This window comes from Mus caroli, unplaced genomic scaffold (genome assembly GCF_978045245.1).
Source record: "Mus caroli unplaced genomic scaffold, Mus_caroli_1 scaffold_14, whole genome shotgun sequence".
Taxonomy (NCBI): domain Eukaryota; kingdom Metazoa; phylum Chordata; class Mammalia; order Rodentia; family Muridae; genus Mus; species Mus caroli.
Genome location: NW_028227269.1, coordinates 39,571,822 through 39,587,167, shown reverse-complemented (window position 1 = coordinate 39,587,167; position 15,346 = coordinate 39,571,822). Strand labels below are relative to the sequence as shown.

At 36.6% G+C, this 15,346-nt stretch overlaps 1 protein-coding gene across 3 annotated transcripts in view; it reads right to left on the bottom strand.

Moving 5' to 3' along the window:
- Immp2l (inner mitochondrial membrane peptidase subunit 2) overlaps window positions 1–15,346 on the bottom strand; it is a 910,609-nt gene that overhangs the window by 637,095 nt on the left and 258,168 nt on the right. Inside the window, exon 5 of one of the 3 annotated variants that reach the window (XM_085830318.1) lies at window positions 10,122–13,394. The exons of the other annotated variants lie outside the window; for them this stretch is intronic. Within the exon in view, the coding sequence (XP_085686444.1) occupies window positions 13,172–13,394 (223 nt within the window). The 3' untranslated portion in view covers window positions 10,122–13,171. Of the gene's footprint in view, window positions 1–10,121; window positions 13,395–15,346 lie in introns of those variants that run through there. 3 annotated transcript variants of the gene reach the window in all.

Sequence of the window (15,346 nt, the reverse complement as noted above, 5' to 3'; positions counted from 1 at the left end):
GTATTACTTATCATCCACAAAGGTGTTAGCTAGGTTAATTAAAATAGGATTTCAAGATAGTCACCAAATTGAAATGTTAAAACATGATCCTCTCAACATGTCTATGAGTTCACGAGCCATTGTATAAAAAGAGTGTCAGTCCATTCTTTAAACCCCGGCAAAGAGCCTTTCTCAAAGAAGAGTTAAGAAAATGTTGGCCTATTCATGCCTAGGTATTATCTATTTAAGTGCATTTATGCAAGGAATTTGGATTGGCACAAATTGGCAACAACCCAGCATTACAAAAAGAGCAGAACAGTCACTTAACCATTTGCTTTTTGAAAAAACAAACAAACAAAAATCCTAAAAATTGTTTTTGAGATTATATTACATCATTTCCCCTTTCCATTTCTTCTTTCAAAATCCTATACATACTATCCACTCTACAAAAATCCATAGCCTTTTTTGTTAATTGTTACATATATACATGCATACATGTGCATGTATACGTATGTGTGTATTCCTAAATCCATAAATGACACCTGTTCCATCTGTAAAACATTACTTGTATGTATTTGTTTTTAGGGCTATCTGATATTGGATTTTGATTTCGTGGAGCACTGTGGGTCATTTTTCAGAATCATCAACTCCCTGTCACAATGATGTGTCAAATTCTATCCAATAGAGATCTTTCACCTACACTCCTCCGACATTCTATCTTAGAAAGCTATTATCTATGAAAGAAGTCAGGTGTGAGGATGCAGGGAGTCCATAATAAGAACTCCAGAGTACTGGGTGTTAAGGAGTTACACACTTGCAAAAAGCAGGGAGCAGATATCTAAGACAAACTCCCATTCCACTGTCTTCGCCTTGCCAGGGGCAGGCTTCCTCTAAGAGGTTTTAGTGTCTTCGTGATAATGGGAAAGTGCAAGGGAAAAAGGAAAACTTACTGGCTCCAAAATTTCTATTAAAAAAAAAAACAAAAAAACAGGACTGAAACTGTGCCTCCAGGAAAAGGACAGGCAGAAACTTCCCATTTCCACACACTGTTACCTTTGCAGGGCCTGGTGCCTTGCGGGCATCTGCACACTTGCTCATCTCTTTATTGTGTCTAAAGCAGACAGAGCAAGGCCCAGTGATTGATTGCAAAGGGGACAAAAGGGGATTGTAGGATAAGAGCACCTAGGGCTCTGACTATGCTACAACTCTGTTCAAAAGTGTGTGAGATCACATGCCCAGTCATGATTTTATAGAATATGAAATGTCAGGGCACAGCCTGGGAAAGGTAGGGGTTTCACTGAGAGACTCCATCAAATGCAGAATCTACCCAACTTAGAAATCCCTTCTTTTGATTTATTTCTTTGTCACATAAATATTCACCCTTTTCAGGTTTTGGTATTGTTACATTATCTCTTTGTGCTCAAGTACTACCTATACATACGAAATGCAATTCATAGGATAAATATGTGCATGGAAGACAGAAAAAACAGCAGACATTTTAAGGGAAATGGGATGTACAGCATCAGGGCAAGCCACAAGAACTCAAATAATTGTAAAAAATCTATAAAGTAATAAAAATACAAAAAAGTGTGTGTTTGAAATATACTATGACATTGCCTCAGAGACAGTACCTCATATTTCATCTTATAGCTTGAAAAGAAAGAGATGAATACAGGACTTCGTTCTCTATGTATATGGCTCTACTACAGTGGCTGTACTACAGTTTTAATTTACGGTAGTATATACTAGACTTTTATAAAAACAATTAATCAATGTTTGCCTCATGAAAGTAGAAGTAATGAATTTACCCAAATACAGAAGTAAAGTATATGTAGCCTGCTCTCAAAGAAGACTAACAGAATATGAAGTTATCATATATCAATTCTATGTCAAGATGCAGAGTCAAAATATACTCAGAAATTCATCTCAAGCTGCACCATCCAAGGCAAACTGCCCTTGCTCTGTGAGGAAGCGCATCCTTCCTCTGCTCTAGAAGACTTACCTCTGTGTGCTAGCTGACTCCTTGTCCCGGAAGACACAGCTCAGGCACCTTCCATTGTTGCATGCATGTTATCAATGTGTGAGATCCCCATTTCTTTTTCTCTCATCTCCTCTCCCCTCCTCCACCTCTACTCTGAAAATCAATGACTTGCTTTTCCCAGTGCCTGTGATGTAGCTGCCAATTAAACTGGAGTGAGTTTGAGAACAGAATTGTATATGTGAGGAAGTTAATTTACCTTTTTAAAAAAAGGACCTGCTATTTTATTCAAAAATGTTTCAAATGGATGTGCCATAGTATAGAGTTTATCATGTGAAAATTCTTTATTATCTGCCTCCCATTATGAAAAATTTCAGGGATGACTTAAATGAACCTGTCCTACTGGCTTGCTTTTCAATTTTCAATAATGTTCAGTATAGTCTTGAGCATTATAACTGAATAGAATCACAGAATTAAAGAGTAAAAATGCAATCAATTTGCTTTGAGTATTGTCTTTAGCAACTAGAATTCGTTTTCTGAAGATATAAATAATTATTTAGCTCATTTGTTAATCAGAAATCACAATACATAAGTTTTTCTTTTCAAACTATGTGAAGCAAAAAGGAAGAAAAATTCATATTATGATGTGAACAACTTAACTATCAAAATCAACAGTAAAAGACTCACTAAGTAGCATCCTATTCCTTAGAAAGTGTACTCTAAGGTGAAGAGTTTAACTGAAGTAACTTCTACATAATACTTACATTTCAATAAATTATAGACTGTAAGCTGAACCTAAAAAGAAACCAATCTAAAGCACAATATATTTGCTTATTTTCCTTATACAATTTTGCTCTTAAGTGTATCTAATACACTTAACAAATAGGCTTTGATTCACAATACTAAATTGGTACTTCTAAAAGGAGCATTTACTTTAAATGAACAATGTAAAACAACTTAGAGTAGCATCTAGTCTTAGGCTCCTACAATTCTAGGCAAAACAATCTTTCCATCTATTCAATGGCTATGTGTATATCCTTGAAAGACTGCAAAATATGCCAGGTTATCCAAAACCCATCTTTTAAAAAATATTTAAAACAACCACTATTTAGCAAGTGCTCAGTTCCAATCCTTAGAAGTCACTCCAGCTCTTCTCTATGGCTGTATCTAGTTAATTGGCCCAAACCTGACAAACCTACCTGAATAAAAGTAGAAACAGATTAGCCAAGATCAGCATATTATCCACCTTGGGCTTGTCCTATATGACAGTACCACCCTTTTCTGATAAGGTCACTTAACCCTTCTCTTTGGACTTGCAAGACCCAGACCACAAGACCACAATACTCCCCACTGACAGAAAGAAACTCATCTTATGGTTTGCTCAGCAACTGTGAGGTGCTAACTGTCCTGACTAGACTCTATAGGAGTCATGTTTCTACGTACTTGCCTTGTGACAGTTTCACGTACATTCCAGCTTTCCAAACCATCCAAAATGGACTCTCAGTGTTATCCAAACACAAAATCCACAGGATTTCTGAATACCAGTTAAATAAAACTAAAATTGGAATAAAGATAAAAGTATATGAAAGATATATTTTTCCTAATAATAACTACCTGCCTGAATCTCAGCAATTAGCCCTACTGTCCCTTAACCATCCATCCTATTCCAAAATACTACTTATACAGAATACATATGATATATATTATAGAATATATCATTATAAATTATATACCATATATAATATAATCATATCTATCATATATCATACATATGATATACATTATACAACATATGTATATTCTATCTGCCAACAGTATTTGTTGTGCTATCCCTAGCTCACATAAACTCTTTTATTAATAAAAGTGTGAAGAATCTGCTCCCTGAAACTTATTCATGCTTCAAGATTCTTTCTATTGTTCTTCACAGAGCTTACGCACATTTTTAGTTTCTGTTCATCTAACCATTTCTTCAAATAAATCTACTGTATAATAACCAAATGCTAGATTTTGAGACTATATTAATAATTGAGAATTACTGTTGCCCTTTTAAAGTAACACGTCAGTTTTTAATACAGAAGTAGATACTGAGATGCTGTATTTAAGATTATTTATTTGATGTAGATTTTGGATGGAGCAAGAAAGGAATCTTGAGATATTATATCTTAAAGTGGAATAGAAAGAACATTATAAGCAAAAGAAACACCTTGAACAAAACCCATAATTACAGTTTAGCAGAGGTTTCATAAGGGAGAAGACATATCTCAGCAAGTTAAAACACAAATTATGAAGCTCCCTGTAGTAGAAATTTGGGCTAGGGAAGAAAGGCATAAGTCAAAACACAAGGCATGTTATTTAATCTACTAGTAGTCTAAGTATGAGCTCATAGCTTCAAGAAGACGATATAGAAATCTACATGTGATACAGGAAGAGAAGGTTAAAGGAAGAGGTAGAGGGTCAGAAAAATCCCATCATATATGTGGGTTAGATGATCATTAGGTTCCTCTCAGAGGCTCCCAGGAGGGGCAGGTTTACTGCTGTGGGGGGTCGGAGGCTAAGAACAGGGCATCTGGGGAGGGAGCCTGATCTAAAGGGTGATGAGCTTCAGACAACAGAGGCTGGGGTTGAGAGCAGTCAATTCCTGGGGAAAGACAATCCGAATCCACCAAGTTGTATGTAAAGGTCCCAGCACTAGTGAAAATACATGGCTAATGGCCAAGAGGCACAAAAAGAGAATGTACTGGGAGGATGCCCATGCCTGAGTCATCGGTTCATTTACAACAAACTACATTTTCCAATAAGCGATATAAGTGTGCTGAATTTTTGCAAAATTAGTAACACACTAGAATTCCCCCAGCTACACAGTAGAATTCCCCCAGCTAACACACAACTGTCTAAGTTTCTTCCCAGGAAAAGAACACATTTCTTTACCTTTTCATGTATTTTCTCTGTCAATACCACCCCCAAATTATTATATCACACCTGGAATAAAGTCACACCTGTTTTCTTGTGGGGGGGAATCAATGTAAATCAAAATACAATATAGTAGCTATCTTTAAAACGTAAAATCCATGACAATATTAAGCAAGTCCTACAGGAGAAATATACAAGCCTCTGTTCTAACACGAACACACTTTTTACAATAAAAAGTCATCATTGCATAATAGAAAACATTAAAACTTTCATTAGAAGGAGGGTTAAGATGAGTCTTAAATAAGATGCACTCATACTAAGAATTTTTTACAGTAACTGAAGAGAATTTTAATTATCTTACTTCACTTGAACCTCTCTAAAAACCTTATTGCAAGTAATTTAGGCTGATGAATGTAGTCAATAAAGATCAGCCTCGACTTTAACACTCCTCCCTCAAAGCTTTGTCCCTCTTGTGGTTTTTCCAATCGGCTATTGTTAGATTCATTTACAGTAAAATAATTACCAGTTCCCTAAGCAAGACACATAGCGAGTTATCTATTGTCCCTCAGAGGACTGTTGGATTGTTCTTAACAAGCATTCTAAATTACAATGGCAACTTTATTGCAATTAACAAACAGACAGGAATCACCAAGCCAGTTATATCTCAAAATAGAGATGGTTTCCCAAGTATTCTGCTCTGGTTGTTTTCTGAACAACAGTTGCCACAATCCTGGTTTCATAGGCAGGAGTTTAAGCAAATACGCACATATCCTAAGAGTAAAGAAACAAAGAATGGCTGTTCTTGTTACTTCCAATAGAAAGAGTAACATGCTAAGTCAGAGGTTCTCAACCTGTGGGCGGTCAAACAACCCTTCTACAGTTGTCACCTAAGACCATCAGCAAATGCAGATGTCTATTCATAAAAGTAGAAAAATTACAGTTATGAAATAGCAACAGAAATAATTTTAGGGTTGGGGGTCACCACAGCATGAGGAACTGCATTAGAGAGCTGCAGCATTAGGAAGGTTGAGAATCTCTGCTCTAAGGGTTTTGAGAATTAACACAGCACAGACATTAAAAGATCTGGCATTCCGTATCAGTATATAAAACATTCACACTTGACCATCTACAGCTCTGTTTGGCATCCCCCAGTCTCCAATCCCAAAGAGGATGACCAACTCTGCCTCTCTACTTCCTTTACCATTCTTATCTTGAGACGTGTCCAAGTTGCTGAGTGAGCTTCAAGCCTGCCTAAGTTGTTCATGTTTATCAATATATATATGTACTTTGCATAGTCACAGGAATCCCATGGAGGCTCAGAAAGGATTTGCTCACAGGAATTTGAGAAACAGACCCAGTGCCTGTGAGCCAGTAACAATATTAGGCACTAATCGGAGCTTGGGGTGGAGATGATGACAAAGGACATTATCCAATTGCTTCTTTCTCTGCAAATGGCAGAGATAAAGCACTCATATAAAATGATATACCAACAAACAAACATTTCGAACAGGAATAAACTGTTTAAAAGGATGTTTCTGTACTACATAAGTCTTCTGGTGGCTTGGGCTATGTTATTCTCTTCTTCTGGAATCTTTATCCTGGACTTACTGTTTGTTTTTCAATTATTTTATACTCAAAAAAAAAAAAAAACAGTTCTAAGAGATTGGTGGATGGAAACAAGTAACTCTATTTAAAATGGAATAATTAAACTTCTGATTTGAATAAAACAGAGAGCTCTTTCCTCATCAGGAATATGTGTATGGTGTATGCGTGTATGATATCATGAATTATATACAAAGTAACACAATTAACATATATAGTATACCCAGGCACATCTGCCCAGTCACATCATGTACCAAATATAGAACATGAGGAAGCAGGCAAACACACCATTGGCACACCCAGTATACACTGTTTCTCTCCACTCATAATTTGGGGCCGGAAGCGACAGTAGGTGAGCAGACAAACTTGCATATGCCACCAGCGGCCATGGGTCCAGAGGTGCTACCCACTCTACCTCATCATCTCTCAGCCCCAGGCCATATGTCCTATATAATTGATACATGTTTGTTGCAAAATTTTCAACCAAAAAAAAATATTTAAAAAATGAAAAGTGACTTGTAATGCCACCATTCAGAGAAAGCCATGGTAAATGCTCCAGTAACACTATCCCAGTAACCTCCCTAGGCTTACACACATACATGTATATGCACTTCAGGTAGGGGCATGCTAATAACACGTGAGTTATATATCTGTATTAAATCTCCAACAGAAGCCTTTTAAATCTTTAAGCTGCAAATTTGAAGATGAAAAAGGAAAACCTAATAAGGTAGCCTTTCATTCATAATATTTTATCATTTTCCACCTCTCATGCGATGTTCCTGCTTTGATATATGAATAAGCAATTTTCATGGTCACAACTATTTCCTTGAAATCGACGTCTATATTGACCTCAGAATTCAGATCTAAAACTTTACATCCCATCCACCTTTCAGGATAACTTCTGTTCTTAAGGATTTCGAAATCATCATTGCTAACAGTATCCAAGTCATTGAAACGAATTCCTATGAGAATGAAATGTTTTCTCTAATCATTCAAAATGAGATATTTTCCCTAATCCTTAAGAAATTAAAGACATGAAAAAGGAGCTGAACCTCCTGAGTAATCAATGGACCTAGAGGGCTAGGAGCAGCCTGCTGGGGAAAGGCCCCTCCCTGTGCTGCTTTTAGAATCACAGCCATTCAAAGGAATACTGGATCTGATTTTACTGTGGAAGATAGTATGTTATAGCAGAGGCCAGAGGTGTTAATATGTAAATGAGACTTTGAAAATTGGGTAGAATTTATAAAACATCAGTATGGGAGCAAAGTCAGAACCAGTTAGCATCAAATTAGACATGCAAAAACATAGCAGTTAAGTGTCCAGTTCTAGTCTGACCCACAGGCAAAGATTTGTTATCCAGCCCCCACTCCTGGGAATTTTATAGGTGACTTTGCCATTAATTTACAATATTGATATTGGATATTCTTGACTAAATCCTTCAGAAGGATGAACCTTCAGAAGGGGAAGAGAAACAATCCCAAAGACAAAGATCATGGCCCCGTGAAGATGGAGTTGAGATGTGAAAGCTGCCAGAATGTCAGATGACGGTGACTGCCAGCTGCTGCTGCATTCAGGGATACTAGAAAACAAGGCATTCTCAGAGCCCCCAGAGAGAACTAAGCCTCAGACGCTATGGACATGCTGCCAGCCTCCAGCACTATACAAAAACTCAAGTTCTGTCATTTTACAAGACCCATTTAGCAGTCTTCTGCAACTATAATGAGTAGAAATGTTAAAGGCCATCAGCTACTGAAGAGTTAGAATGGGAAGCTTGCCTACCAATCATTTTAACTGATTGTTCACTTAATCCTGTGTAATAACTAACAACCCTAAGACTTAAAAATATCATCTCATTTTTCAGGTGAGGAAGCTAACGCACAAGGAGCATCTGACCTAAGATCACACCAAGGATCTGGACGCAAGAAAATATGAGGCAACTGGGGTCATAAGTTCTTATTATTATACTGTTTCTTCACTGATGAACAAAATACTCTACGGATTGCATGGGGAAATTAGGATCTACATAAAGGGAATAGCCAGTGTAAACAATAAAAAGAAACAGAGGATTGTGTCCACAATGCAGCATTAAATCAGCAATTATTTCAGATTTTATTATTTTATCGAGTTCATTGGCCCTGCCGCTATCATGTTTCAAATGCACCAACTTTTGTCCATTTTAATCCCCCTATCCTTACAAAAACCTGCCAGCCAATGTACTACAATCCCTTGTAGCCTACATCTATTCTTGCCTATTAAAACTGACATCTCCATATAAAGAAATGTCAAGAGGCACCTTAAAACATGAATCATTTCACACCCCTCAATGTTTAATGATATCATGTGAACTTGAGATAAAATGAAAATTCTTGTTATAGTTTACCAAAGCTTTTTATTCTCTGGCATCCTCATAAACATCCTCTTGTATCATATGTTCATCCTTCAATGACACCTTGGTTCACTGACCTACTGTCTGCTTCACAAGCATGCCATGTGTCTCTGGGCCTTTGTCTTTTGAGTTAACTTGAGCTACCATTGAATTAGCACTGCATGCATTTGAGTACCAGATCCTATATGTTTAGCTTATCAGCATCTTTGAGGTCTCTGCTCAAATGGCATCTGCTTAGAGAGGATTGTCCTCATCACATACCTCAGGTGTCAATCATTGTGTTAACTTCTATCACACTGTTCAGAATGTTGTCACATTTATGCACACAATGTTTACAAAGATCTCCTGTATGCACCCATCTCCTATCTATTCAACACAGAATGGGAGGTCCAAGAGGACAAATGTGTTGTCTAATCTGACCTCCCCTGAACCAAAGCACTGAACACAGAGACCGGTCAATAGTGCATACTCCAGAAATATCTGTCTAAAGCTTTGAAGGAAATCCCATGATGAATAATTGTGTTTTGAGAAAGAAACTTAAGAAGTAAGATTATTTTTTCTTAAAAAAGGCAAATTGTAAGGCTCTGAACATAAATGAGTTGTGAGTGTCCTGAGGCTTTGGAGGCTTGTGACTGACAGAGAGGAGCAACACTAAATGAATGAGATTCCAAAGCCTGAAGTCAAGAAACAGCATGGCACAAAACTATTTTTAAATATGTTAAGAAAAAGAATGTTCAAGCTATATAGCTCTGGCTACATGGAGAACTCCCAGGGCATTTGGTGCTCAGACATCATATGACTCATAGCACAGTTTTTGCTATAGCCATTCATCAAGAAACACTATGTAGATAACCAGAACGGATGCTCAGGAGGCTTGTTAAACCTCACAGAAAGGACCCTCAATGTAACCAAAATAGGGCCAATGCTAGCTCTTCCTAAACTAAGAAAATATATTATTTTGTCCATGTATATCAGAAAGAAATCTGGACTGAGCAGGTACAAAAGGCATGCTGCATATCAGAATTACAGAAATGGTGGTACTGTGCTTCAAGGCACAGATAGAAAATCATATCAACTGAGGTGTAAACCATATTCAGAACAGTCAATAGCTCTCCTCTGGAAATAACAAAGACTTTCTTTTTTTAAAATATTTTTTATTAGGTATTTTCCTCATTTACATTTTCAATGCTATCCTAAAAGTCCCCCATACCGTCCCCATCCCACTCCCCTACCCACCCACTCCCACTTTTTGGCCCTGGCGTTTCCCTGTACTGGGGCATATAAAGTTTGCAAGTCCAATGGGCCTCTCTTTCCAGTGATCCCCGACTAGGCCATCTTTTGATACATATGCAGCTAGAGTCAAGAGCTCCGGGGTACTGATTAGTTCATCATGTTGTTCCATAAGATGGAAAATGACAGAGGAAGGCATAAAACCTATGGCATCTTTATGAATACATACATACACGAAGATACACACATGCATATACACAAAAAAATATGAACATGCATTTATGTGTGAGAGTCCAGGAGGAAGAGACTGAAATATATAAAGGTGGAGCCTACAGGTTCCAGATAATGTTAAAGTGAATAGTGTACTATGGAACAACAAACAAGTCTTCATGGCTACAGTACAAGTCGCATGGTTGTGAACAGAGGAACATGGCACCAAAAAGAGATGTTAATGTTATGACATCAGGTATGCAGAGAAGAATATTATCTAAGACATCTGCACTATTAAAATTATGAAAAGATGACATAAGATTTACACTTTTATATCATACTTTATCAGCAATAGTCAAGTATTTCATCATTTTCTCTTGAAATACTTAACTTGAATCAGGCAATAAGCTAAGCTACCCTGTGATTTGCACAACAATCCCTCTGTTACTGGCTCAAACCCTGGGAATAGTCCAAAAGTCCCTGAAATTGGCTGCTGTTCGGCACAAATAGTGCAGAATCTCTTGACATATTTTACTCATAAACTAAAGGATTATTCTCTTATTCTTTAAATTCAGTTAGTCTTGCTGGACAGTTAACATAATTGAACAAATTATAATGGAATCCTGTTTCCTTACCCTTAAATGCCACCAGGGGAGATGATAACACAATCTTCTCTGCCTCTGTGAACCATTTTCTATATCAACAGTGCTAGCAATGCCAAGCACAGAAGGAGACTAAATAAGACACCAGAATCTTTGTTGAGTATAGGAGAATAAAACACATTCCCATGTCAAGACTATAACAAATCTTCAAAAACTGTGTTTAACATTAAACTTTATCTTAGCTATACAAGAAAACATTGTAATAACATGAAACCAGAGTTACGTAGAAGTCTTTGCACATATTTAACCTGACAACTTAAAGCCCTACTGCTGCATATGGAAAAAACATAGCCCATCCATTTTAAACCCTAAATGACATACATCTTTTTACGTGTTTCCTTTTACACATGGAAAACATAAAGCCTCCTAAAACAGGATGACATTGAGCCTATTCTGCAGTAATAAACAGTCCATTATAGCTACAAACATCTATTGTGAGACAGAGTAGCAAAAGCAAAAAACTAAAATCCAGAAAACAATAAAACCACAGCAGAACAGAAAGGAGCACCCAGTTAAAACAGAGTTCCTATTTGACTGTATCATCTTCCTTTTATGATTTTCCAAAGTAAGGCTGGATATGGTGAGAACAAAAGCAGATTGAGGCTATGATCAAAGTGGTCCAGCACATGGAAATACCACAGGAACCAGCCTGGGGTCTGTATGAAGGCATTATTACAGCAGCTGTGTTGTGTTGGTAAGGCCAAGAAAGCTAAGGCGCACGCCTTTAATCCCAACACTAGGGAGGCAGAGGCAGGCGGATTTCTGAGTTCGAGGCCAGCCTGGTCTACAGAGTGAGTTCCAGGACAGCCAGGGCTATACAGAGAAACCTTGTCTCGAAAAACCAAAAAAAAAAAAAAAAAGAAAGCTAAGGAATAAAAAGAGAGGGAGGGAATGCGGGTGTAAAGTTCTCTCCCTGTACAATGAAAAGATGATTGCTAAGGAAAATAAACTTCAAGTTCTTGAAAATTTAACAGTTTTGAGGAACTTAGAGAAAAAAAAATGAATGATTTTGATTAAGAATAGCAAGCATTATGAGACACTAAAGGTCAAGAGAGTTCAGACTGAAATCCTGGGGCATTAAACTGTCTGTAGTTAAGAAAGACAGTGGACACTGAGAGCAATAGATAAGGTAGCAGATACAGTGGGATTGAGGAAAGCCATAGAGTGGTCTCAAGGATAGCAGAGAGCAACAGTGAAACAGGCGTGGATGGCAATCTATGGATGAAGAAGGATCTATGGAGAAGATGGTAAAGAATTTGAAACACAAAGTTCTCTAGAAATGCAGAGCTGGGGTGAAGAGACTCAACAGGAAAACTCTTTCCACAGAAGCTGTCTCCACCAACATGGTTGTTAAGCAGTATACAAGAGCAGTGTGGAAAAGGTATAGAGCAACCTCTAAGGCAGGAGTATAACTGGATTGTATATTTAGACATCAGGCTATATACTTGAAGAACTGGGCACATCTCAAAGAAGTTATTATAGAAACCCAACAACATTGATTATTCTAAAATAAAGAAAAATGTATCTAGCTTTAGGAATAATATGTATTCTATACTAATAATTATCTGAACTGAAATTTCATTAAAATTTCCTAGAGGTCTTGTTAAAATATAGATTCAAATTTAATAGGGCAGAAATTAGAATTCGATATAACATTTCTGGATTTCAGTGAACCTCTCAGAAACACTGACACCTGACACTGATACCATGCAGACTACTGTAGAGCTACTGGAGCCTGAATTCTAGTACTTCCAGATGTGCACCATGCGTGTCCTCCTAAGAGGAAGATTTTCTTAATTATAATTATCATAGAAATCCCTTTGGAATTTTAATAAAATTTATACTGTGGCTCATTAGGTCTAAAGGAGAGTGAGAACAGAAGTTGTCTAGCCCTGTGAGTGCTGCTGCTCACAGGGATAACTGAATGGCAAGACATCATAGAGCACACAGTTAAACCACAGCTAGGCTAGCACAGTTCATACTGACTATGCCTGCTTCCCATTGTCAAAAATCAACAAGATAAAAAAGTACAGACTCAAGAGCTTTTCCTCCATATATTTTCAAAACACAAAAATATTTTCCACAAAACATAATAATAAAGTAAAGTTTTTGCCTAATTACATAGCGCACTGGGAAACCATTTCTATAAAATAAACTTAAATTGGAATTTCTAGGTATTGCTAATTTTGTAAAAATCAGTAGGATACTGGGTATCTAGTAGCAATAAAACAAGGAACCATCTTTAAAAAATGAAACAAAGCAATGTAAGAATTTGCAAGTAGTCCTTGTTTTTATTGGTTTGTGTGTATGTGTGTGTTTGTTTTGGGGGGGATTTTTTGTTTTTTTGGTTTCTTTTTCTTTTTTTTTTTTTGTTTGTTTGTTTGTATTTTTTTGCTTGCTAGATATTTTCACAGGTAAATGGAGAATTTCTTCTGACCTGCAAAATAATGAAGAAACAAAACAAAGGGTTTTAACATTTAGTTATTTTGGCTCAATTTTATATGTAAACAAAATGTGAAACTACACACATCTCTTTAAACCACTGAAGTCAAATAGACATAAGCAGTAGAGAAAAAGACCTATAGAATCTATAGGAACAAATTACATGACTGACCTTTTTAATGGGTGGAGAAACATCTACTCGAGTTTCACACAAGAATTACTAGGACAATATAATCCGAGATGAAAAATGTTTAAAAGCATAACCATTAGGCAAGGGCTCTACTTAACATTATTTAATGTAACCAGTATATTGGCTCTGACACCCCAAACCAGTAAGACAAAATAAGGTTAAAAAATGCAGCACACACAAGAGAAAGAACACAAATACTTACTAACAATTGTTGCTTAATTTATATTGGTCACCAATGGCTAATTAATTTAGGAAAAAGAATAAAGGCAATTACAAATAGAAAATTCTGTGATTAAAAAGAGTTTAAACATCTAAACAAATGTTCCTCAGAGACCCTTTCTAGTACATTGCTTATTTAACATGTTTGTAAATAATTCCAGAGGGAGTCTCTCTTGCTCAGTCATGACAATGAGCTCTGTGAACAATCAAAGTCCAGGGACCTTTCCCATACTGTAAAGCTATACATCTCTTATGCTGGGAGAGCAAACACAGACAAAGGCTTCAAGGTGCTGGAGGGGTCTAAGAGATTGTACTCCCTGGTCTTCTTTTAGTCCTACTAAATCTTTTAGTTCATTTAGTTATAATGGAAAGAGGGAAATGTAAACTGATGCATGCAGTCAATGAAATGAGGCCATGTGTTTAGAATCTCAATGTACAGTGACTCTGCTGAGCTGTCATGGGGGCTTCAGGGGAATAACAACTCCAGGAAGGATGAGAAGGAATTTGCATAATCAGTGCCAAGCAATAAGGTACTTTTAGGGAAAGAAAACAGCTTACTCTATGACACAGAAAAGTGTGGACTGTAAGAACAAATAAAAGAGACGAGGCTGGAAAGGCCATCAATATTTAGTACAATGACACAACATAATGATTGATCTCAGTATTATAGTCATCTAAATAAGAACAACTGCAAGAAAATAAAGAAAAATAAAATGATCAAAAATCACTATAAAACAATTGGGACTTACTCCTAGATACAACACTAACTACACTTGAGGAGGTCCAAAGGCAAGTTTGTAAATGATAAAAATAAAGAAAAATAAAATGATCAAAAATCACTATAAAACTATTGGGACTTACTCCTAGATACAACACTAACTACACTTGAGGAGGTCCAAAGGCAAGTTTGTAAATGATCTCTTAGAAAAGAAAAGAAAAGAATAGAAAAGAAAAGAAAAGAAAAGAAAAGAAAAGAAAAGAAAAGAAAAGAAAAGAAAAGGGTTAATACCATTAGTAGAAATTACAAAGACGTATGTAAGTCTGGAGTGGACATTAAAACCTCCCTTATAGCAACAATAAGAGCAAGGAGGGATATATGGGATGACTAGGAGGGAGGAAGGGGGGAAAAGTAATTATTATCATTTTATAATCTTAAGATATTAAAATTACTAGCTTAAAGGGGAAGTCTTGAATATTTTTAAGATTTATTTATTTATTTATTTATTTATTTAATGTATATTAGCACACTGTAGCTGATACACCAGAGAGGGCATTGGATCCAATTACAGATGGTTATGAGCCACCATGTGGTTACTGGGAATTGAACTCATGACCTCTGGAAGAGCAGCCAGTGCTCTTAACCCCTGAACCATCTCTCCAACCCCAGAAGTCTTGAATGTTAATGGGAAATATTATTTTGGGTCATATAAGAATTACCTAACTGTGTAGCAGTTCAATTTTCTACTTTAAGACTCAATCTCACCAAAGCAGGATTCTTCTGATAAAACATCCTCACCAATCAGATTTGACTTCTTGCT